This window comes from Sparus aurata, chromosome 9, assembly GCF_900880675.1.
Source record: "Sparus aurata chromosome 9, fSpaAur1.1, whole genome shotgun sequence".
Taxonomy (NCBI): domain Eukaryota; kingdom Metazoa; phylum Chordata; class Actinopteri; order Spariformes; family Sparidae; genus Sparus; species Sparus aurata.
In genome coordinates this window covers 21,265,902-21,292,621 of record NC_044195.1, presented here as the reverse complement: position 1 = coordinate 21,292,621, position 26,720 = coordinate 21,265,902, and the positions used below count along the sequence as shown (strand labels likewise).

The window sequence follows — 26,720 nt, the reverse complement described above, 5'->3', positions numbered from 1 at the left end:
CACAGGCCGAGAAGGCAAGCAGGCAGGCAGGCAGGCAGGCAGGTAGGCACATGCACGCAGCTCTAATGGAAGCCACAGCCTTCCTGTTGACGTTTGTGTGCTGCTCGCACTCGAGATGTAAATAAGGAGAAGACTGCACGGTGTCTCGTCATCCATTAAATGTGGAGTAAAGTTTATTGTCGAGGTCTGCTGGAAATTTGAAGTATATTATTGGCTGTATCAGGGAATGATTCAGCGTCACATGACGGGAATAATTAGAAATGACTCAAAAGATGTTCAATGAGTCAGGCTAAGAAAGTAATTCATGTTTCACGCGTGCAGCTTGAGATATGTTAATGTTGAGACTGATTCAGACCGTCTAAGGCCGTTATGAAGTGTATCCATAGAGGCATTTGTAAAGCTTGTTACGTTTTACACTTCAAGCTCAAAGAGATGCAGTTACATAGTACGAAAACAATCAGTTCACACTAAGATAGAGACATGCTATGGGATTGTCCATAGCTATTTGCATACTGTTGCAGATGTAAAATGATTCATTGTTTCTCAGGTGTAATCGCTGCAAAATTAATTTTCACTCAGTGCTAAAATGCCACGGGGTGCCCAGCTGGTACAAAACAAATGTTCTCCCGTCATGCCTGCTAAGGCAATGAAATGAGTGTTTTGAAATGTTCTGCTGTTATCGCTGTGTCATAATGCATTTCTATTTAAACGAAAACTTTGCTCCAGCATGGCGACTGAGGCTCTCAGTATGGCTATAAGCATTCACATATTTTAAATCAAGCCTTTACATTTTGATGCAGAACACATTCTTTACCAAAATGTTTTACTGGTGCTTCTTCCAGACAGTGTTTGACTACAGAGGCAGAAGGCAGTGTATTAGTCTGCAGCATGGAGCAACAAGTCAGAGCTGTATTAGATATTCTCGAGGGAGAACAAAGTGTGATAGTCTGATACTTCTACCTGGACAGTAAACCTTACTATTTACCAGAGGAAACAATCTTTTCAAGATTAAATGTCATCAAATCTTAATGGAGTTCTGAATGGAAAAGCCTCCAAAGACACCTGCACACTGACTCGATCACATAGTTATTTAACATTTAAAAGGAACATTTTGATCACAGTCGGATCGTCATCAAGTTCAAACAGCTTAAAAATCCCATTCAGACACATTTTAAGATATATAAAGACATTGCTTTAAATAACAATTTGCTTTTCATGTAGATTTCCCACTAAAAACTTTCATTTATTATTTTAAAATGTAGATTTATTTATGATTATGTGAATTTGGGCTGCAACTGACATTTATGTTCATCCTTGATTCATCTTTGGATTATTTCCTCCATTAAATAATTTGTTGTTTGTTGGTCTGAGATGACGTCTTCAAATGTCTTCTTTTGCCCACATTCCAAAAGTACCATAAAACGTTCACATCTAAGAAGCTGGAGTCAGACAATTTTGACTTTTCTTCCTTCGAGGAAGTTTGAGGGAACATTTGTTTGGGAACATTCATTTTAAACTCTAAAATGTGATATTTACCAGATTCATAATGTTATCATACAAACTCAGAAATATATATTTTTACAAATAAACAAGACTGTCCACAAAGGAGAATAAGGTCCCCAGAATGGTGGCAGGGTCCACAAAATATAAACAAAGTGTTATCCTTTAGACAGTTTGTTTATTTAGCTTCAGGCCCTGTTCAGTCCCAAAAATCAATCAATGAAGATTTTTCTCAACTGATTAAATTTCTTCCCCAAACATACAGAGTGCAGCTTTTAAAATTACTCAAACAGATTAATCGACTTTTGTAACAGTTACTGAAAATAAATAAATATTTCTTCATCTTAAAGTTTAACTACTGGACACATGAGTACACAGAAGCCCCTTGTCAGTGTTGCGCAGGACGTTTCAAGTTTCCACATCAAAACTCTTGAAAGTCGCACATTGGATCGTGATTGATTGTGCGACGTCGCAAAATTATTCTCATGAATCCGCTACACGTGTTCGATTCACAGTCAAGGTGAGAAGAGAGACACTTTCCCCTGAAGCGGACGAAAGTGAAACCAGCTTCCTATCGCCAAACTCTGCACAGCGTGGCAACAACAAGCAGAAAACATGCTTGTGCATGCACTCTGACAATAAAGTGTGATTTGTGATAAGGCATGTGGTGGAATTAACACTTCTCTGACGGTGTCAATCAAACCTACATAGAGTTCTGACTTTACACTCAGAAATAAAGTCATAGAAAAAAGTCAGAATTGTGAAAAGCAAAAGTCAAAACCATTTTCTTTTTCTTTCTTTTTTTTTTTTACAGGAGCTCTGATCCTCTTTCATGAAACTGAACATTGTGAAAGCAGAATTCATTGCAGAGCTGTTGTACTGGATCACAAGGTCACCTAAGAAAGCAGCCAGTGAGTGTACATACCAATAAGACCTTCCAGCAACGTTCAAACACATACAACTGAACAGAAAACCTCAAACAGGCCACTTAATGTGACGGACATGAAACATTATGTGCAGTCCTGTGCAGACCGGTTCCTGCTAATCATGCAAAACATTCAACAAGCTGCAATTACAACCATTTACACTTCTACTTTCAGCAGAGGAAACCACTTCCCCCCCCCAGTGCCACCGAGCCGCAAGCTCCTGACTACATAACCAAAAAAACAAACAAACAAACAAACAAACAAACAAACAGAAAGATGATTCAAAGCAGACTTGCGGAGTCATGTGCCACGCTGTTCCGTCCTGTCCTGTCCTGTCCTGCGCACATCAAACACTCGCCTGCTCCTCCACACTGCTGCTCCGCCAACTGAGGACTCCTCTGAGCCCCCGTCACAAAGCACCTAGTCAGCAGCACTGTCACTGACAGGCACACAGCGAGCCTGCAGGGACGCAGCTGACACGCAATCACACACACGCAGCTCAAACACTAATGTATAGCCGACTGGTGTGTCTATATACTCTCTCCTCCACATGCACACACTGATGTACTTTCTGTGTCTTCCTCTCTCTCACACACACCTCAGCGCTAAGAGCTACTGACAGGTGGATACCAGCTCATACTGCGGCTCCGCTGCTAGCTGCTCCTCATGGCTGCCTCTGTTGCTGCTGCTTTATGTTGAGTTGTGCAGCCTGTTCCTTAGGTCTCATCCCTTAATCTGCCGACCATAAGGTATTACACTGTAGCTGGAAGGCTGAGCCCGCCTGCCATAGGTAGAGGTCCCCGCAGGGTTAACCTGGATCAATACCGCACGCACACCACTCAACATTACGCAAGCCCCCTCAAACGGTTTGCCTCGCTCCCCTCTCTGTCTGTCTACGGCTCGTCTGTAGCCTGTCTCTCATCGTCACCCTCTCTCTCTCTCTCCCTCGGCCCGTCTCACTACTCCCTCCAGCTGCCTCGAGAGAGAGCTCACACACACACACACACACACACACACACACACACACACACACACGAACCACACACTACCTCATCTCTTTCCCCTCCCCCTGTCTGCAAGGGAAGTTTCTACCCGGGAGTGAAAACACATACAGTAACAAGCAGGAGGCGAGTGAAGTTTTATCCTTGTTGGCGAGCCCAGTCAATAAGCAGCGTATTTAAAGAAGAGGGGAATAAAAGAAGAAGAAAAAAATAAATGACACCCCTGCCAGTCACAGCTGCTGTCACTGAGCAGCCCTCGCTCTCCAGACAGCGGCAGGGCAAAGTGTTTTTTGGAAAGAGCAGAACACGCGCTGCGTTTCTCAAACACAGGGTCGAGAGCCAGAGCCGAGCTGGGGGCCACATGAGGAAGTTTAATTCAAGCTGCCCCTTCTAAAACACTTTAAAAGATGCTGAAAAGAAGCACTCAGGCTTATATGTTTACTTAAAAATCATATTTTAGAAAATTGTCTTAGTCTGTTCACTTTTACCTGGTTAAATAAAGGAAAAAGTAAAAGTATATTTTAAAGTTAAAATTGAGGTTGCAAAGCCTGGATTTTAATCAAACATTAATCTACGTATCTTTTTAAATAGAGTTAGTGTTTAGTAATTATAAAGTATTTTAACCAAGTCAATTAATCGACAAGAAAATTAAATCCCAACAATTTTAATAACTGAATTGTTTGAATAATTTTTTAAGCAAAGAACAGCTGGTTCCAGCTTCTCAAATATGAAAATTTGCCATTTTATTTTTGTCTTCTGTCTCTCTTAACTGAATATTTTGTTTGTTTGTTTGTTTTCCCCTGGTTAAAGTTTGGACTGATCCAACAAAACAAAGAACACGAAGATGTCAGTTTGTACTCTGGAATTTAAAATGTAGTTAAAGTGGTGATGAAAATAATTGTGAGTTGCAGCCCTGAAATATTTATTCAAAGGAGCAAAATTCTTAAAGTGAATTTCACGGCTGAATGCAATTTCATTTTTGTTTCAGTTTTACTTTACTATTTATATTCATAGGATCTGTCTCAGTTGAGACCCTTTCTGGCTTCCTTTTCTTTGCATTATTACCTAAATATTATTGCAAATACAAAAAACAAAACCACATAGGGCGCCTTTAATGCCAAGTTCCGAATATTTTTTAAACAAGGTATGTTTATAACTACGCACAAAAAAAACAAAAAACGAACACAGATGAAATAATTAAACCCCATCCACTGCTCAGCATTCAAGAGCAGACAAGGAAAGCCAAACTAGTCGCAAATAAAAGTGAATTAACAGAGAAGGAGAGCACAGTGTACTTCACTACAATTCTTTAGCGTCCATATCTGCCACAAAAGCTTAAAAGACAAATACATGATCCTTTGCTGAAACAACAGATCTTCTCTAATTGTAAAATGTGCATAACATCCCTAATCCTGTGTCCATATGTTGCAAGTGAAGAGAACCTTCACTATCATAAGCCTTCTGGCCAGAAGTGAGCAAAAAGAAACAATATCAGCTCAGGCTCTGCTTCAGTCAACATCCGGAGGAGTTATTGTCATGGGCTTCATTTACAAACAATTATCTACTAATGCGCTTTATGCAATCGTGTATGCAAAACAGTGGTGAAAATCTACTTTGACCTTCCGTTGTTACATTGCCTAAAATCACGTATGTTGAGGACCATTTAAAAAACGACTTATTTATCCTGATTATATTTGTTGTTTAGACACTTTTCAACACAAACTGACGCCTTTGGTTATTGCAGATACTGCCATGGACGTAGATGGAGCAGAACTGTTTGATAAAGTTTTAAAGATTAAACCACAGAGCTTTTGCACACCTTAGGGTCGACAGGTGCATAGGAGTAGACCGAAGGTCGACTGAAATATTAAACCACAGATATTTTACAGCTTTGGTCACAATCAAAAAAAACGTGGCACAAAGTCACTGAGGACTGGAATAAGAGTTTTTTAAAGTGAATCATTTCAGAATAAAAGCACAGATCAACTGTTATCCACATTATTTATTTATCAGTATGTCATTTTGATTCCGACTTGGAGGCTTAAACATCAGAAATACCTAATCCAAGGAAAAATGATGAGATAGAGATAAAACAAACTGCAGACTAACAGCAATCTGACACAAGTGAGTTAAGTACATTAAAGTAAATATAGTTTAGTCGTCCCAATAAACAACCCAGAGATTAACAACGCTGTATATAGGACGCACTTGTGTGGGCCAGGGGAACATCATATACAGATTTAAGGTTACGTTCACATCAATGGGACCATGAGACTGTGTTATAGTCGCTGTGTGCAGAGGGGTGTAAAAATGAACAATGGGAGCTCATCCCCGTGACTGTTTTCTTTTTTCGTCTGTAAAAGAGCAGTGTTTTAAACATTTATGGGCGTCCGACTCCACAACAGGTGGAGTCAAACGGATAAGGGGCCTCCAATACATGAATTAAATACAGCTCCTCCCAAAACCTTAGATCATCTCGTGTCACGTGACTCACAAGTGGCTGAAGTGGCATTATCCCTGTCCGACTTTAATCCTGCAGCTAAAATGGCTCCAAATCCTGACCTACTCTCTGAAATGAGGCAGGGGGCTTGAGGGGAAGTGATGGTTTGGATTCAGAGCTGTGTGTTTGTGTTTTTTGTTTAAAATGAGAACAGGGTTTGGAGGAGGCCGGCACGCAATGTGGGAATGTAACATGTCGACTAATTCAATTATCGGAGACGCTCACAGGGGTGTCAGCCCTGATCAATATGCGATAAATACCTGAGTAAATATCCTGAGCTGACATCGATATCTCAAGTTAGGAAGCCTGAGCTCCGCAGCAGAGGGGAAGCGGGTGGAAACGCGGGGCTGTGTGGGCAGCATTTAAAGCAAGACAGAGAAGGCGAGAGAGAATTATTGGTGATTGTGAAAAAAAAGAAAAGCCTGAGGGGAAAAGGTTTGTTGTCGGTACCTCTTATGTATGTGACTATAAGGCAGTGAGTGGAGCCCAAGCGTCTGCCAAGCCGGAGCAATTCTTCAACTCGCTAAAGCTGCAGCCTCCGAAGAGGTTTAAGTTTGATTATTGTTCGTCTTCCAGGTTTGATTTTCTGACAGAATCCTACAGTCTGTGAATGCAACAGCACACAAACACAGGCGTGAGGTTCGAAAATAAAAAGCAAATCTCAAATCCTTGTCAGCACCAAACCCTCAGGAACAAACAGAAAATAAAAACTACTCTCTTTGAACGTTCGAATCAACCAACTGATCACCTATTCAGCATTTTTCCAATTAATGGAATCTGTGGGGGGATTTTTTTTGTCTGATTGTAGATAAAGTAAATTGATGCAGCAGCCTCTCTGTTCATAGTCACCACTCTGTTGTCCCTCTCAATGTCCAACCCACAATGCTAGCTGATTGGTTACATGTGTAGAGCTGCAATGATTAGCCGATTAATCGATTAGTCAATCGAAAGCAAATACATTTCCAACTATTATGATAATCACTCATCATTCACGTTTAAAATGTCAAACATTTGCAGGTTACAGCTTCTTAAATGTAAGAATTTGCTACTCTCATTTTTCATTTATGACAGTAAATGAACAGTCTTTGGTTTTTGGACTGGTAGTTGGACAAAAGTCAAGAGACAATTTTATATCAGATTATTGAAGATTACTAATCTCGAAAATAATCTGCACATTAATCAATGATAAAAAAATTATAATTAGTTGCAGCCCTGTATGCATTACGAGAAAAAAGCCATCAATCAGCAAAATAACTTTATTCGATAACTAAATTTATCAAATAAATGTAGTGAATAAAAAGTAATGGGAGTGTAGTGGAGGTATAAAGTAGCAGAACCTGTCTATGCATATTAAAAGTACAAATTCCTCAAAATGTTACAGTATAATTACCAAACAATACTTACATAAACAAAGTAAGTTCTCAGTGTTGTATAAATTATATCATGGTATATACTTATGCAGTCTAAACATATAAAGTATTCAAAAGCTATACTTGAATAAAATTAAAGAGACTGTGCAAAGATATAACTTTGGTGGAACTGAAAGTCAGCCATATGAATAGCACTCGAGTAAAAATCCTGAAAAATCTGATATTAAATGCACTTCAATTTCAGAGTACAAGTAAAAGTAAACTACAAATATATTTACATTTCAACCACTAATCTGGCTTTTTTTTTTTTATCCAATTGCTGATCAAATACATGTTGTGGAGTAAAAAGGGCCATATTTACCTCCAAAATGTAACAGAGTGGAAGCATCAAGTAGCAGAACATGGAAATTCTCAAGTAAAGCACATGTACCTAAATATACTTGAGTAAACATACTAAATGAACTATTTTTCATACTTCTTTTACTCAACTACATGTATTCCTGGCTTAAATTACTGATTACTTTGCAGAATGACATGTTACTAATTAAACACGTGAGTAAAGTAAAAGTACCTCAAAATATAATCAGTTACATTCGATCACTGGCTGTCAAAGATTTTTATTTTTACAGCAAATGTATATCTTTTCAAAAGGTCTTCCGTCTCCTTGATTACTAATAATAGGTCTAACTAACAATAAGTGCTCGATCTCTCATGTGCCCACTGCTGGGGACCTCCTGAGGCTCAAAATCAAAAGATCGATAACAACGAGACGACGACCTCTGATTTGCTGGACGGGATGTTTCAGGGTGCAGTCCACTAATTTAACAACTATTTCCAGCCGTGCCCGGGGCTTACGACTCTCCTCCGCAAAAAAAAAAAATAAAAGAACCCACCAAAACAAATCTGCAAGCGTTTACAGGCCGGCTGCTTTCATCGTTCCCGGCAGGAAACACACGAGGCTGGTTGCCCCTCTTTAACAAACACCCTGTCTAAGTTAAACGGCCTATTAGAGAGTGACCTGAAAAACCTGGCTGCTCTGTCTTTAAAAGGGCACTACGTAGTTTTGGAGAATAAATTCATATTTAAAATATTAATGAGGTAATAACACAAACTCAGAAATATTAACTTTTCTGTAACTGAATAAACAAGCTGTTCTCAGAGGAAAATAAGGTCCCCAGAACACTGATTGAAGCTAGAGAGGTGGCAGGGTCCGCCACACATAAATAAAGTACGACATTATGAAACTGCATGTCTTTTACAGACAGTTTGTTTATACAGTTTAAACAGTCGAGTCAAAGAGAGTTTGTTGATTTAGTTTGTTTAGGGATAAAACAAAAAAATCAGTCAATGATTATCTTTCTCTACTTCCCCCAAAACTACGTAGTGCACCTTCAACACAGCCTCAACATCTGCTGGGAGAAGCACTGAGTGAGCAATTCACAGAACAGCATCAAGAATGATTCCTCATAATCAGACCACATCCAGGGAAAAAGGGTAAAGTGTGCAGCGGTTCACTCCAAATGATCAGCGTCATTGAAAAGCAAATGAGAGCTGGGTTTGGTCCAGTGGCATTTCTGTTATTTACGCTGACGTTTGATCACATCAGAGCCCATCTGTGTGTGTGTGTGTGGACCTGGGTTGCGTGAATCATGAGGGATCGGCCAGCTTTGATGATGTGCGGTGACAGGGAGGAAGCAGCAAAACTCCAAATGATCCGCAAGCACACCCAAGCCGGCCATCAAAGGGTGCGACGGTTATACTTGACAAATGGGAGAACAAACACCCCCGTCCTGTTAAATTAGACTTTTCTTCCAGTGTATTTGGCGGCTCCACATCTCCACCACTCTCTCTATGACATCAAACTGGTCCTTTGAAGCCTGTCATCCTATATCTCTCTAATTTATCCTCCCGCAACGTCGGGCGACCGGAAACCGGGCCGCCTGGAGTCACTCCTCACACCACTTAAAACAAAACCATCTTAGCAACCATCTCTGAAATGAACTGTTGCCTCCCGCTTGGGGAATGGCAGGAACACAGAGGCGCTGTACAAACACACACACACGCAAGAACACGGACACACAGACGTCTACTGTTGTCGAAGAATTCCACTTGCGGTAACCACAACTCTACTAAGAATAAACTGCCTGTCTCTGTTACACTATCTGATAGGGCGGCTCGCATTCAGCTTACAGTACATAACATGGAGTCGTACGCTATTTACACCCGCTCATGCTAACGTGCTGCGCTGCTGCGCCGTGCCAGGGGAGCAGTGGCATTGTGAGCAGCAGAGGAGAGACAATGCACGCGATCGAGGCGGGAGGAGGAAAGAGTGTGTGGCTGTCGGGCGACAGGAGTTCACCTCTAATGAGAGCGAGCGTTGCATGAACGTGCACAGAATGAAGGGGGAAAATAAGTTGTTTTGGTGTTAACAAGGCAAAAAGACCCCCGTCAACTTTTGCAAACCATCCAACAAAGACTCATGCATGGCTGCTTCAGCGTCAAATATTTACCATCCTGGTAAGCTGAAGATGGGGGGTCTTTAAAGTGGCACTATGTAGTTTAATATTTACATAAATTAATAAACGAGGGGTCCTCAGAGTGTAATAATCTCCCCAGAATACTGTTTGAAGCTAGCGAGGTGGCTACTAAAAAGGGTCCTGCAAACATCAACCCCAACAGTGTGAACTTGTGTTTTCCTTTAAAGGACAGATCCTTGAAGATCTTTCTCCTCTGATTTAAATTCCCCTGCCAAAACTACATAATGCACCTTTAAGGTTTTTCTCACTGCTATGGGGGCATGCATCAGTTTTAATTGGATCTGTGTCAGCCCGTGCTTCGTTTAACCTGACATGGACGGGGCAATTCATCAATCGGTGTCATCACGTTGTTTGGAGGGGTGCTGCTTTGGAGGAAGACCAGGACTTGTAAACATCCACGACACGTATGTACCGTCAATCAATCAATCAATCAATCAATCAGTCAGTGAATCAATCAACTGGATGGTATTCTAGCATCTTGCACGTGTGTTATGTCGTTTTGTGTGCACGTGAGCTCCTCATGTACAGTCGAGCCGTGCTACCGCAGAAGCTACTGCACCCGCGGGGGGAACCCTGACTGTTTAGTAAGACATGCTCAGATTGAACATTTCCAGATAAAATGTTCTCCTCCTCTGGGAAAATATTAGACAAGGGTCAGCAAGACATTTACATTATTTTTTTCACATTCGCTCACGGGTCCTGTCTATGTGCGCAGCTCTCTGCAGCGGCTCTCCCCACAACCTGACGTTCATTCCGATAAAATCAAAAGGGACTCCCAGAGGGTCTCCTGCAACTCTCCCCTTTCTTTCTTTCTTTCTTTCTTTCTTTCTTTCTTTCTTTCTTTCTTTCTTTCTTCGTCCTTTCACTCTCACACGTACATGCTCTGTCTGTCGCTCACACTGCGACTGACTGGCTGTATTGGCATGTGCTGGGTCACTTGGCAGCGAGGCAGATGGAGCCGTCCGACTCTCTCCAGCACCTGCCTGGCCCACATTACCCGACTCATCTCTGAGCTCAGCAAATCATAGTCGGGATCAAGCACAGCTGCGTAAAACAACAGGCTTCATATCACAAATACTAAACTTCCGATGAAAGTGGAGGACAGCCTGCAACCGCTGCCACGGCTCGAAGAATTTAAGCAATGACGAGAGCACAGTTTTTTTCTTTTCCACTCGACAACAGGAACCAAAATCACTAAAAGGAGTAGTTCAAAAGTTAACTGAGGAGATCAATACTGCGTTCATGTTTCTGAGTTAAATATGAGCGGGGGTCAGCAGCCGGTGGTTTCAGCTGAGCATAAAGACTACAAACATGAGGAAGGAGCAAGTCTGTATCCAAAGGTTTAAAAAAGGAATAGAAATCATATTTCTGGATTAACTTTATGCTAACCTAAGATAACAAGCTGTTGGTTGTACCACGTGTTTTTATATATTTTTCTTTATTACATACAAGCTCCAAATATATATATTTTTCATTTCTTCATATGCAGATGTTTTGTCTCAGTCCTATTTTTTGTGTGATAATTAATTTAGGCTGTTGAAAGAATCCATAATTGTGAAATGATTGGTGTGATTTTCTTGGAGCGTGTATTTTATAAAACAACCTGCTACTGCTACTGTGTACTATTTGTTTGATAAATTAATCAAGAATGATGAGCTGCTGTGCATGTCGCTCACAAGCTACAAACTCTCAAGAACTCTTGAGTCCGACTAAATCACGTACCATTAGACAGACTTCTCTTGTAGGTTAGTGATTAAAAAGAAGAACCACTCAAGTTTTCATTTTAGATCAAGCAACAAGGAAGTCTTAACGTTACTTAACTGATTTAATTCAATTGCCTTACTTGATATCCCACATGTCCTGCGATGTTACAGAAACAATTGTGCAGCCCTACGACACACTCACATACACACTTTGACCAACGGACCTCTGAGTTACCACAGTGCATGTGACACCGCATCAAAATGAGTCTCTCTGAAGCTAAAAGTTGACCAGGTGGGCGGTTTTAACACAGGATGGGGTTTAACGTGACTGCATGCCATCTCATCTCAATCCACTTTATTCTACAGAGCCGTATGAGGCAAAGACAGAACATGTCTGAGACAGAACAGTAAACTGAGCTTTGAGACTCCTGTTTTAGATGATTTAAACTTGTCTTTTACATTGAAGCCGCTATCTATTAGTCTAGAAATTCCTCCCGCTCGACGTTGGGATTTTCCTTAAACTCTCAAATACCTACACAGCCCCCAGCGGCTAAAAATAGCTACTGTGTTAAAATGTTCAATAACTTTTGAACCGCTGTAAAATAAACTTGTGTAAAGTGGAATTTCCCAGCTTTTCATATCGCACATGTCTTGTGTTGGCAGTCAGGGGCTCCGTAGGCTTTATGATTACGTCATCACGTTCTGCAGCATTGATTCATAAAGGGAACCCACGCAGTTTCTACCTTAATGGCTTCTACTTTGGTTGTTCATGTTCAGTGGGTGAAATATTTATACGAAAAAGGTCCACTTTTGTCCTCTGTGAGGTTTTGATAACCTTTCAAGTTTCTCAACTTTTTTTGGACGCGTCTACATGGTCAGTAAATGACCTCTAGGATCAAACCAGCTCCTCTCAGAAAAATGCAGAGGATATCTTAATAAATGGATAAATGGATGTATCTTGCTTAAGTAAGGTCAGATGTAGACAAAACATCATATGGAATTACAAAACAATTAAACTTTTTAATAATAACAAAAAAAAAAACCTAAACTTCTGAATTCACAGTAAAAGAAATTCTGGAAATTTCATCCATTCTCGTGCAAAACAAATTTAAAACCAGGACTTAAAATGAGCCAGAACGAAAATTTGGTTTCTCTTGATCATAACGATGTTTGTCACTTCATGCTGGATATTAGAATAGGGTAGGAAAAGCTAAATAAATACAGGAGAGTCAGGCGCCCCAAAACCTGTTCTAGGTGTTAGTAAGTTTTATGTCAACATGAGACTAGTGGTCAGGAGGCAGCATACAAATTCTATGAGGAAATAAAATCAGGTGATAGGTTGACATTAGCAGTTGTGAGAAAATGCTTGCTCTCCGTCACTAACTTGTCTGCTGAGCGAGGGGGTTAATCTTCAGGACAGCAGCAGCCTCACACACACACACACATACACACACACAGCCAGCTTCAGGGGGAAGAAATGCTGCCCTCTATCAGCAGTGCTCATTTCTGCCCACACACACGCACACACCGGTTATAATCATGTGTGTGGCATGCACGTGTCTGACTCGGAAGTCCTCTCCACGACTTCCTCTTCCGTCAGAGACAGTGTGAGACAGAGGAAACACAATGATCAGACTGTGCTGCAGGTTGTGTCCGAGGCTCAGCTGTGAGCCGACCTCACTGTAGATGACTTGTTCTGTGTCGGGAGATGAAGGGGGGGGGGGGGGTTTCCCTGCTTCCGTTGCTGGTTGCTTACATATGGAAAAGGATGGAAATGGCAGCTCTGAGTGGGTTTATGAATAAGGAAAGGTCACAAAAGGGCTGTGGCTGTGACAGAGATGGACAGCCCACTCTGCAGATTCTCCTGCCGCTCTTGTGGAAAGAAAATGAGCACTTGAGGGTTTCAATAAAGTGATAGCTTTACACTGGCATTTTTATTGAGGCACCTTACTAGACTATGTATACACTGTCATATAAAATCAGCACTCTGACCACTGCACCGCCCCATAGCGTGAGCCACCAGCACACGGCTGGACTGCGGACTAGCGCTCGCAGCTATAACCAGTAGGCAGCCTCCGCTCTCCTGGGAAATGGGTGGAAATTACAGGGTCCCCAAACTGACAGCAGTTCGTAACATATTCAAGCAATAATCACAGGATCCTGACAGTGATGTCAGAAGATATTATAATGAAGACTTGTAGGGTGAATCGCATGCTGTTAACTTTTCTTGTTTTTGTGCAGCTCGCGCGGCGTTTCTGCACACTGGAGGACTTTCGTTTCATTTTTCTGAAAGCCTCCGTCGTTTCGAAGCTCTCCTTCTATAACTAAGCAAAACACTCAAAACTGGTTCCCATGGCAACCTGGAGAACCTAACCTGGAACAGTAAGAAGTGAATACAGCACAACCTGTAAACACACACGGACACGGACACACACACACACACACACACACACACACACACACACACACACACACACACACACACGTATTGTCGAGCACCAGTGGCAGAGTCTTGCTCCCACATCAAGATGCTGTAAATGTCAGAAGACATTCCCACTACATGAGAGAAATGTAGACAAAACAATCCATGCAATCTGTCTGCAGAGACAACACAGGTATCCACAGTGACGCTCGCAAAGAGACATAAATGTGCTCCTTCTCCACCAGACTCACTGTCTTTCCACAGAGTCTGACAGTAGCTGCTCATGGCTGGTTAGCTCCAGCTCCACACAGCTGTCCACGCTGCACTGAGCAGTTGTCAGTCAGTCTCCTCCACGTCCCCTGACCCTTCATGTCACACATGACGTGGGCCTCCTACAGTTGCAGCTCTTTCTCTGTTGCATTTTTTAAAATATACATTAGAGGGTGTAGAGACCCTGCTCACTTTGGACAGGGTTACTGACGTTAAACAGGAACTGAAAACCAGTTTTTGTTACAAACAAGTAGGGTCCCGCCATGAGAACACTGTGTCTGCACATCTGACACCCTGCTTCTTGGCCATGACAAAGTGTACATTATATTTGGTAACACTGCTTAGTCAATACCCTAATATGAAACAATGTCAGTTAGTAGTACTATATGAAACGCCCAACAGTCATAACCATGGACAGATCATGGAAAGAAGTGTCCCTTGACACAGACACAGGTCATTTGATCGATTCTTTCTGTTTGTGGTTGTTTTTGGTTTCTGTTTTGTTTTTGTAAGTGTTGTCTCTGTGGTTTGTTTTTTCTCTTTGTAATCTCTTTTCATCTCATCGTAATCATTATTTGTCTCTATGTGGTAATTTTCCGTCTCTTTTATTTGTCTCGGTGGTCTTTTTTTGTCACTGGTCAATTAGTTTCATCTTTGTGTATTCTGTCTTCCCTTTATGGTTATTCTGCATCTCTGTGTATTTTTTTGTCTCCTTGAGGTCATTTTGCGTCTCTTTGCTGTCGCTTTTGTCTCTTTGTCGTCACTTTGCGTCTCTTTGTAGTCGTCTGTTGTCTCTGTCTTTTTTTCATCTCTTTGTATACTGTGTGTGTGTGTTTGTCTCTTTGTGGTTGTTTATTTATCTCCTTGTGGGTTTTTTCATCTCTTTGTCTTTTTACGGTCATTCTTTTTATCTATCATCTCTTTGTGGTCACTTTGAATCTCTTTATGGTTGTTTTGCTCTCTTGTTATCTCTCCCTGTTTTTTGTCTCTATGTGGTCAGCAGCTCAGTGACGGCCACAGATCCATCTTAGTTTTGTGGAAATTTGTTGCTGAAAAACCAACCAACAAACTGACGCGGGTGAAAACTTGATGTGATTTGCTGGTCCCAAATTTGGAACTGAAATGGGGAAAAGCAAATTTCTAGGTTTCTGGTACCCACTGCTTGGAGCAACGTGCAGACTTCAGATTATTCTACCAATGAACAATTTTAAAGTTATGGTAAAATCCACTGGGTCGATGTTATCTGTGTGCAGATGTTTTATCTGAGCAAGGTATTGTGTTTTTGCTGCCATGCTGCTGGCCTGTGTCCCTTGTGATCTGTGATCTCAATGGGACTCACTAAATAAAAGCTAAATACGGCTGTTTTTGTCTCTTTGTGGTAGTCAATTTAGCTCCTTGTGGTCTTTTGCATTTCCTTGTTGCTTTTTGTATCTTAGTGACCTTTTTTTTTTGTCAATTTGCGGTTGTTTATGTACGTTGTTCTTCTTTGCCATCATTTGATTGACTTTCAAACAAGAAATATTGACAGTCATGTCACACAGAGGTTCTAGTTGACCGACCTGGGCCCATACACGGTAGACCCTTTCAGTAATCCATCTTTTATACTAATAGGCAACCTCCCTATCACCTTCTGACCCAGGTACAGGGCCCACGCCACCCCTGTGCCAATGCACCTCTGCCAGCAACATTAAAAGGTAAGAGACTGAAAAATGTGCGAGGGGGTGAAGGTCCAATGCAACAGATTAACACGACCATTTGACCTGGCTGACTCTTCAGGCCAACAGCATTCCCAGCTCGAGGCTTAGTCACAGAGCCTCTTCGTGAGCTTCGATCCCTACCACTCAACCCACTTGTGAAGGATTGGCTGCCTGTAAGCATTACAGCCCTCCCAGCACGCTCTGATTGGCCGTTTGGAGTTTTCGCCGTATTCATTTCACCTGTTCAAGACCCATCAGAGCTTTAAAGTTCCAGCAGGGGCGGCAGGGTTATATGGTGTTGAAATGGGACAAGGACAGGGAGAAATGCCACCTGCTGTGCGCCTCAGCTGCCGGACCTTCCATGGAGACCACACCCTTGGGTGCCCGCTGGGAGCGCTGGCACACTGACGGGTGACAAACACTTAAGTTTACATCTGGCACGTAGCATTCAGCTGGGATTCAACCACAGCCCTTTCTGTTCATCTGCCGTCGTCCTTACATACATACATGTGCATATACGCTGCGCAACTCCAAACACGCTGCACACACACACATGAAGAGACAGGCCGAGCAACAGCAGGACACAGAACAGGAAGGAGAGATGAAGCAGCTGTTACATCTTCAAACTACTTCCCCCTAAAAAAGAACTCGGGTACAAACTGCAACAACTCATAATCGTGCTGTATAATTCATTAAATATTCACACGCAGCACATTTAAGATTCCAGCAATTCATCAAACCCTGCTTAGCAAAAACAGCATCCTCGAACATCTGCTCAAAACAGCGTCGGTCTATCCTGGAGAGGACTGTGATGGCGGCAAATAACAAACTAAGACCTGTCTGATGCACTCCTGGTAGACGGAAAATTAAATCATGCAAAAGAAAAGGTAGAATTCCCGCACCCTGTCCACACTGAATTTATTACCCTGCCACGGAGGTTATGTTTTCACCCTTGTCCAGTTGTGTGTTTGTTGGTTTGTCAGCAGGGTTTACACAAAAACTACTGAACCGACTTCCACAAAACTTAGATGAAGGCAGATGTGGAGAAGAATCAAAGTATAAAATACTACGTTACTGTACTTAACTAGAATTTTCAGGCTTCTGATCTCAACATTTTTTTTACTTCTCTGTACTCTCTTCTCCTTACATTTTCAAAACAGGCTCGTTGCTGTAGTTTTAATACGTCTCAGGGGCATAATGGATTATTTTTACCAACTTCACAAGATTGGTTTCAACCTACCAGTGCCTAAGAAAGAGAGGCAGACTGGATTGGGGAGAAAAGACATGTTAGTGTCTCGTATCTGCAGAGGCCCGGCAGCCGTCTGCCTAGATTTTCTTGTTTTCTCTGTTGCTGCTCGGGATGCTTTACCAACCCAAAATGTTATTTGACATCCTGAGAATGAAACTCAACAATCACCTTTTTCAGACAAATCAACTGATTCTACCTTTAAGTTTAACAGTCTTTGAATTATATTAATATGACATGAGCTTCAGTTAGCTTTGCACAGAAATGGCCGGTAGAAATGTCTTTCAGGGGAATACTTTTTACTTTTATACTTTAAATACATTTCGGAGCTTGTACTTTATTATTTTTACACAAGTCTTTTTTACACAAGTACCTGTACCTCTACTAGAGTAAAGTTTGTGTAGGTTTGCTACCTCTGGATGGAGGATGGGTCTCAGTATAGATCCAATGAACCAGATCCAGGAATGTGTTCTTATTTCTTATTATTTCTAACAATTTGAGTGCCTTTTCTCACATTTCCTTTCATTTTTTTCAGAATAATGCATAGATTTTAATTTTTTTAAAATCAGGCGTGTTTAGATGAGTGAGTTCAAAACATGACTGCTGGGCCTTGACGGAGGTGCCGTTCTAGAAAGATATAAATTAAAATCTGTTAAGGACTTTTTATTTCTCTGAAATTCAATTTTAAGAGTGCGCAGAAATATAACTTTGATCTCCTACGAACAGAAGCTGCCTTCAACAAGCAAAAGAAGAGGAAGAAGAAAAATGGCATCAGTGGCTCAGTTCAAGGAGGCTCTGTGCCACTCATCTCCTATCAATGAGGGCTTATTTTACGTCTGCTGCGGCCTGTCTCTCCATTACTCTCAAGATTCAATAGCAGGAATACGTGAGAGGTAATGTGTAATGCTGAGGTCATAAATAATAACACAGGTAGAAGAAGCGCCCCATTCATCTCCTATTGAACCAAACACATCAGGAGTCGCCGCTCCGGTCCTCTTCCTTCAGCTGAAACCATCTCCTGTTTAACTTCTCTCATCTACAGTACATTTCAGTGATGTAGCATTTACCAAGGAAATGCAATCCTCCTCATCCCGGCCCCACCTTTCCACACGTCCTCACTGCAGCTCACGAGAGACACCGAGCTGATCACTCCTGGTTGTAATGAGCGTAACGCTGCAGCAACACATTAGTAATGCAACAGGTTGGAGAGGAATGTGAACAGCAGCTTATACCGAGTGGAGAATTTCTACGGTTGCTGCTGCTGTGATGCTACATGCAAGCGCTGGAGATCCCAACTCTCGTGGAGCTTTAACAGCAACGTTACAGCTCTGTTGGACACACGATGAATTAACAATGCCCTCACATTTAATCTTGCTGCTCCCTTAAGTGATAGACTCTGTTGCACTAGTGAGTCTGAGGAAAATACACAACTGCACATCATGAAAAAGTTAATAGTTGCTGTACAGATTTAGCAGCGTTGGAACTCAAAATAAAAGCCTGACGTAAATAGTCATTGTTTCTAGAGGTGCTGATGAAGATCTGTCATTCGGCCTTTTTACAGTCATACCCGAATTGTTCTACGAGATGAAACTCTTCTTCCCCCTTCATGGGTAAAAAGCCTGAGACAGACCAACCGTAGGACCACCAAGAAAATGCTCTTTAAGACAGAAAATGAGCAAACTAGAGGGTCTCCTCCAGTCACTCCACGACACATCACATCGAGCGATCCCTCCTCACGGACAGGTGAGGAGAGACACGAGGAGTCAAGAGGAGGGTGCAGCGGATGTGGCTTTAGCAGGGGGGCACTCCAGACAAAACCAGAGCCTGAATTGGAGAGCTTCCCTCTCCACCCAGGATCAACTGGGGAGTATTAATGGATTCGGAGTGGATCAACTGATGGCTATAGTGTTTCACTGTTGTGACTCAGTGTGCACCGACAGCCCAACACACACATCTGCATGTGCACCACTGTGGTGCAATGCAGATGTTTACACCCATGTCTTGGGTTTGTGTCCTTTCATGAGGAAAAGGGGGTCTCAAAAAACCATTTACCAAACTGCAAACTCAGATTCACATGAAGCGCACAAAACAGTTGTTTATAGTGAAACAGCCTAATGGAGGGTGAGCGCTCAATCACACATTCATCACCTGCACATTTTCACTCAGGGTTAGGTCAGCGGCGGAGAGAGATAATTAGATGGAGGAAAGCAAACAAACATGTACACATTTATTTATTTTTTTTTCCAGGAAGACAGCTTTTAAAATGTGTATGAAGAGATCACGATAGTCGCTCTGTCCACACCTTCACCACCTATTTGACAGTCAAACAACACTGCATATCATTTATGTAGCGCCCAATATCAATTAACACCGAGTCACACTCTGTTTCCTCGTGAGTTTCAGAGAATCAGCCACAGGCTCTGCTCGACAAAGAGGCTTAACAAGGAGGAGGGAAATATTGTGGTGTCAAAATAAGACGCTGTTAAAAAATATGAAAGAAAGATATTCGATAACTTAATTATCTCATCAAACTAAAATCCATTCTTTTAATCAAATTTAGTTATAAATTAGCCCTTATGAATCATTTATAATCATTCTACATAAATCTATTTATTTTCTCTAATGTTTCATTTAGTTGTGTTTGTTTGCTTTGTTCAAGTGTTGATGAGTTCATCATCAAATGATTTAACAGATTATATTCTAAACCCACAAGTAGATAACAAGCTCAGGTGGTGATAATAATTAAATAACACAAAACTGAAAATTGATTTAGTCACTAAAAGAAAACATGGTTGATTAATTTTGAATGACAGTCATGTCAGGACTGAAATGGAGGATGAATTCATATCGGGTAACCTACATTATTATAACACTAATATAATCAATCATTTTAGTGAAAACAAGCCTCATAATTTGTAAAAACCTAACAGAAATGGGACAAATACGGTGCCGCAAATTATTCTGTAGTTTCCACAAGCTTCTAAAAATCAAATAAGCTCAGCAAATAAAATCAAAATGCAAGTTTACTTCTGCTAAAAATATTAAAGTTGTAGCTTTTTAACCAACTTTAAAATATCAAAATAGAAAATGAACACAAGCGAAAGAAGATTTAAATAATAAACAGGACTTCAAAACTACAACAATCCATTACTTCTATCTTTTCTGGTTGAATCATAATAATCATAAAAAAAAGGCCCAGAACAAACTCATTAGCAAACAAATTGTTCTGACAAGACAATATAATAAACAAACCTATTTTTCGTCCATAAAAATAGACATAATTTAATTGTCCATCCTGCTGTGCCTCTTCCCACACTGGAGACCTTACACAACAACACACAACCAAAAACACATCAACAAACAGAACACACAGCTGAAACTACAGCAGCCTCACAAAACTCAGTGAAGCCAGCAGGCCACACAACTTCCTACATGACAAGAGCTGGTGATTAGTTCACTTCTCAGACATGTTCCACTCACACCAACCCTGCACATATATGAATATTAATTAAATACACAACACCTGTGATTATTATCACTTTGATCTAAATACGATGTTTAGAATTAATAAAATTATGCTCTGCACGTGTGTCACTAAATATAAATCATAATTTCAATCAAAATCGAATAGATTAAAATTATACATTAAGGTGGTTGAACATTTTCGCATCAAGTAGACGTAAATAAATTACCACTAATACGTTCGTGCTCCTCAGTACAAGGAAATACGCATTTTGAGATTAAAATTTTTAAATGAATGCAAATGTTTTCACCAACAAACGCTTCACAATAGATTAAATCGCCACTGCGAGGAGGACTGTTTGTTTTTCTGAAAACCGAATAAAAAACACCTCCACGCGAGCTTATTTCGCCCACTGACTCTGCGCGTGCTTCAAAATGAACACCTGTGTCGACCTCACTGACATGGCGAACATTGTGGCTGCTGTCGACGCGTACACACGACCTGCACCTCCACGCGCGAGCCGATTGGACACATGCAGGCACATGTATGGAAATTTTCCTTTCTTTTTTTTTTCTTTTTTTCCCCCCTTCGCTCCATCTGATTCCGCCTATAGCCGCGCAGTGTGTGGCTGCTGGGCCCCATCATGGCAGCCATTATGAGGCTCTCCCAACATTGCCATGGCCTACGTGCACATGAAGTGTGGGGAGTGGCGCAGGCTTGAACACCATGTTGCGCTTTTTTCCCTTTTTCTTGCAGCCTCGCAGAATAAGTCTTTCTCGAAAAATCGAGTCGCGGAGCACGGAAATGACACGGCAGCTCGATCTATAGACATTTTCAGGATATATGTTGTTTTTTCTCTGACAGTGTTGGCACAGCGTTAAGAGAAAGAAAGAGGCGAGGGGGGGGGCTGTAATGCAGGGAAGTGTAGCTGCACTGAAGGGTGGGGGGGGGGGGGGGGGGGGGGGGGGGGAGGAGTATGCTGGAAGCGCATAAAGTATGGGTCACGTGTTCCTCCACAAGGGGCTTGAATATTTACCTTTTTGTCACGCAAGGTAGTCTTTTCCCTACAGCTGAAGGCATTGTAGTGAGAAGGCGTGGATCTATAGTAACTCTCCACAGGCGAATCAGCGTATTACGCATTACGCACACGGCGGAGAAAAAAATAAGCTTTTTCTTTTTTGATAATTGTTGTTTTCCATTCAATTAAAAGCTCTTGGGTATACGGTGACGACTGACACACACACTCAGACAAATGTCAAAATATCAGTGGTTTCGTGATCGTGGAGTTTCGAGTTTTGGCCTACAGATCAACTCACACACTCATGACTTTCCTCGCACACGTACACACACATATATAGTAAGCAGGGGAGGAGGGCAGTTGATTGGTATGCAACGCGCCGTGCATTGCAGTGTTACAGTCAATAATGAAAGCTAACTTTATATCGCCTACATATAGGCAGGGGGGGCAGTTCATACATGCGCATGCCGCCATGTCTGCTCGCAGCCCTGTACGTGAGGCACAATTACGCAGTTGTTAACATGTATGCACTTGGGGTGTGTGTGTGTGTGTGTGTGTCCATGTTACACAGTGGGATAGGCCCTAGCTGCAGATCACGCGATATGAGCAGCAGCAGCAGCAGCAGCAGCCACCGTGTGTTGTGTGTGCGGGGTGGTGTTGGGACTGAAAAACTGTTTCTTTTGTCGCTTTTCTCTCTTTTGTTTTTAATCGCCATGCAAATACAGTCCCACCAGCGAGGGGGACAAACCCAACAGCAGCCTGGTTCAACAACAACAACAACAACAAAAATCACACGCACAAGCCCAGAGAAAGAAGGGGAAACGTGCTTGCTATATTTCACAGCGGAAGCCTACAGGTCACACAGTCTGTCATGGGGCACAGTATAGGCGTAGGACACAATGTGTGTGTGTGTGTGTGTGTGTGTGTGGATGTGGATGAGTGTGTGTGGATGTGTGTGTGTTAGAGAGAGAGACGTGTGTGTGTGTGTGTTTGTGTGTGAGGGAGAGATTGTAGGCCTACCTTAGTTTTTTGGGAACAGAGTAGTCTACCTCTATCACCTTTCCGTGTAATTCAACTTTACCTGTAGGGACGAAAGTTGATAGTGTAACATTAGCTGCGTGCCATTGGAAAGAAAGAAACAAAAAGTAACAATGCAAGCTGGTAGGCCTTCACGAGACACACTTTGAATCACTTCTCCAAGTAGGTGCGCCCAGCCAACCCCCCCATTCAAACAAGCCGGAGCCAGGCTACAAGAGAGAAGAAGAAGAAGAAGAAGACGACGAAGAAGAAGACGAAGAAGAAGAAAAAGTCCACAGCACGGGACGCGTTTGTGCGCACGGCGGCGGACAGCCCGGTGTTACGTTTAGATTAAAACGTGCATTATTACTGTTCTTCTTCTCCCCTCATATTTTTTTAATTTGTATTTTAATCTGGAGTGGGGGGGTCACACATTGAGGCAATCGGCGCCAAAAAAAAATGAAGCATGATAAGCTTTTATAGTAAAAGGGGGAAATGGGCAGCCATGCTTTCCACTCCCACAACCCTCTCTCAGTGCAATGAGGGGTGTTTTTTTTCTCTCTCTCTCTCTCTCTCTCTCTCTCCTTCCCTGCTCTCTGTAAAGAAACATCAAAAGGAAGAGATGGTTTGAAAGGGAGAATGGCTTGTACTCTTTCTATCATAGGTAGGTGTTTTCTTAAATTCTCCCGTGTTGAGACCCAGCCGTGGGGCTTTTTGAAAAAATGTTTCAGTCAGCGCTCCTTTCGGCGAGGCTCGAACACGGGGTTTTCGTTACTATTATAGAGTGGCCTGGCGCAGCACGGAATTAGCGTCTCACCTCGTCCCCCCTCAGCTACCTGTTTATTAGCTCTTTCCTCCGGACCCCCGTGACCCACCTCCAAGACACCTCGTAAAAACATAGCCAGACACCAGGGGAACATGGATCTGACAAGTTTTCCGCGCTCGCGTCGCTCTGCTCCCTTCAATAAAATCAAGATAAAAAATAAGTGAAAAATAATTATGCCTACCCGAACCATCAGACCATCCCATACATTCCAGCGGGTGATCTGCAAAGTAAAAGAAGCGCCCCACACTATCGGAATCTCCTCCACACACGCAAAAATATACAGGTTATAGTGCGCGTAAAATCGCGTTTTGCTCGTGTTGTTCTTTAGGGCGAGCGGGCACTGAAGCCCTGAGTGTGTCCTGTGATCGATAAATTATCCGATTTTGTCGGAGCGTGCATTTCGCCCGAGCGTTTTTCATCCAAACTACTTGATGGCACACACACGGATGTGATCGCAAAAAAACAAAACAAAAACAAAACACACACAAGACACTTCTCCCGAAAAGCAGATAGAATTAAAAAAAAAAAAAAAAAAACCCAAGCAATGATTTCAGTGTGTCACATTTCGGAACACGCTGAGCTATTGTGCTTTTTATTCTCTCTTTTTAAAAAAAAAAAAAAAAAACCCTGATCTTGCAGTTTGACCCCCGGCACTGTGGATTTTTTCCCCCCTCCTGTCACCAAGCAGCATCACTTATCCGCACACAAAAACAGAATAATAATCCACACTTACCAGAAAGAGTCTCTATAGCCTTTATGGCCGAGTTCTGATCGGGGAAGTCCACAAAAGCATAGCCGGATTTCAGTAGGACCTGGTCGGCCACTGGCAGCTTCCTCTCCCCAAAGAGCTGCTTCAAGTCCTCGACAGTGACCGAAGGACTTAAATTCCCCACATATAGTTTGTTCATGATCTGAAAAGAAGAAGGGGGTGAAAAAAAAAAATCTCCGAAGAAGGGCTTTCAGGTCTTGAGCGTGCGTTGAGAGAGTGGCGATATTCAAGGAGGAAAAAAGTAAGAAAAAAATTAGAAATAAAAATAAAATAGAAAAACAGAAAAGGAAAAGATGGGATTAAAAAAAAAAAAAAGAAACGCAAGCGATTACACCCCCCAAGGAAAATTACTAAGCTATATAAAGCGACCCCCCAGCACCAACTCTGGCCCTGGTCTAACTCTTTTAACAGGGACTGGGGAGAAAAAGTGTCGTTACGACGCTACTCCGGAGCCAACAAGCACCGCCTCTAAATAAAATCTCCCTTAAAAATCACAAGAAGAAAAAAAAAAAAAAAAAAAAAAAAACAGTTTGGAGGTGCATGTGGGCTCAACTCCTGATTTATTTTATTTTTTTCTCCCAAGCGTGGAAAGTGCACCAGGCTATGGAAGTGGCATGATGATCACTGGGTACATTCAGCGAAGGGATGGGCTTAAAGGAGGCAGAGGGGGTTATTTCATCAAATCATAATAAGGGCCGTGCCTTGGGTCCCTCCAGGCTTGCATGAGGGGGTGGGGAGGGTGGTGGTGCTGGTGGTGGTGGTGGGGAGTGAAAAAGAGCTACTGTGTGGAAAATCAAGTCGTTGTCACTGTACTTGTCGACCCAAACAGTGTCACTGATCCCCACAGTTTGCCTTTTATTTATTTATGAGTGACACTGAAATATGGATTCATGGAGCCGGTGAATGCAGGAGGGGGGGGGGGGGATCCGAACCAAGCCGGGATAAAACCCCCTCAAATATTATCCTGTAGTACAAACATTTCAGTTAATATTCAGGATTTAGTAGTATTTGGTTATAAGGGTACAATTGTTTGGAAAAAAAAACAAGACAGAAAGTGAAACCTTGAAATAGCCATTCTTGCACATTCTGTCCTTGTGTTGTGAAATAAACATTTTGCCGTTCATGTGTTTGAAGGTGCAGTATGAAAGAAAATGGCCACCTCTTTAATTCACGGTACAAGTAGAGAACCGCTCTATCACACATTAGCTCACATGCAATTTAACTGTGTTTTCCCATGATATTATTTCAAAGTGCATTCATCTGATTAATCTAAAATGAAGGTTTGATGTTCTTTTATCAATACTTTCACTAATGAACTCACTGTTACAGAAAATGACCGCTTAAGTCACCCAAAGCTAGCAGTTAGCATAGGATTTCACCGCTCAGCATGTATTAAAGATGCTAACAAAGCAGTGAACATGACATAAGCGCTGCAGAATTGTTAGACAAGGCCGAACAGACGGGTTTAACGTTACACGTTACAACTTAAAATGACAACAGAAACAAACAAATGTAATAACTTCTCATATCACCAGTTCTCTGATGGAAGTGACTGTTGTTGCGAGCACCACCTCACGATGATTCCACTCATATCACCAGATTAACCACTAACTGGTGCCAACTGTAGCTGAAGCTAGCTAGTTAGCTGTGTAGCTAGATGCCAGGACTGGGAGCTCAAGGTCATTTTTTGAGAAGAGACAAGTTAAGGCTAGTCTTTAACGTAACTCTTTTTTAAATAATCGAATTCATCTTAAATGCAAGTTTGATACTTTCATATCTTATCAATAACAACATTTTCACAAACAATAGTTTGGAGACTTAATTTACATGTTCAAGAAAATGACAGCTTGGGTGACCCAAAGCTATCAGCTAGCATAAGATTACTGTTGTGTACGTATTAAAGATGCTAACAAAGCAGAACAGTACACAAAATTTAAAGCACAGCAGAAACTTGACTGTTGCTAGCATGAAGTCTAAAAGGGACAGAATATCACCAGAGTAACCGCTGACTGCCTCTAACTGTAACTGCCACAAGCTAGTTAGCTCAGATAGCCGTGCAGCTAACGGTCGGTACTGGTAGCTCGAAGTGGTATTTTGGGAGGACAAGTCAAGGCTAGCTTGTTAGCACGTTCACTGCAATAGATATCTCTGCAACATGATATACAAACAGGGTTGTGAGAATTACGTTTGAAATATATTCCGATACAGTTACTAATTACCTCTTTAAAAATGTAGTCAGTAACTTCTGCATTACTTAAATAACAAAAATATGTGAATAAAGATAAGAGAAAGTAAACATCAATAAGATGACTTATATTGAATGTTAATAATAAGTGTATTCCATAAGAAAAATCTCTCTTTTACTCAGTGATCTGTAATCTAATTATATCTTTTCTTTGTAACCCTACAATGACGTACTTACCTTTTTTTTCTATCCTGATTACATAATCCCTAT

At 41.7% G+C, this 26,720-nt stretch overlaps 1 protein-coding gene across 2 annotated transcripts in view; it reads right to left on the bottom strand.

The window, feature by feature from the left end:
- The window catches only part of igf2bp2a (insulin-like growth factor 2 mRNA binding protein 2a), a 68,618-nt gene extending 42,682 nt beyond the window's left edge, over nucleotides 1-25,936 (bottom strand). Inside the window, exons 1-3 of one of the 2 annotated variants that reach the window (XM_030427587.1) lie at nucleotides 25,798-25,936; nucleotides 24,230-24,407; nucleotides 22,674-22,734 (exon numbers count right to left, since the gene is read on the bottom strand). In XM_030427587.1, coding sequence (XP_030283447.1) covers nucleotides 22,674-22,734; nucleotides 24,230-24,404 — 236 coding nt within the window. In that variant the 5' untranslated portion in view covers nucleotides 24,405-24,407; nucleotides 25,798-25,936. Of the gene's footprint in view, nucleotides 1-22,673; nucleotides 22,735-23,677; nucleotides 23,951-24,229; nucleotides 24,408-25,797 lie in introns of those variants that run through there. The other variant, XM_030427588.1, reaches the window with a different exon arrangement.
- Between the last annotated feature and the right edge of the window lie 784 nt (nucleotides 25,937-26,720).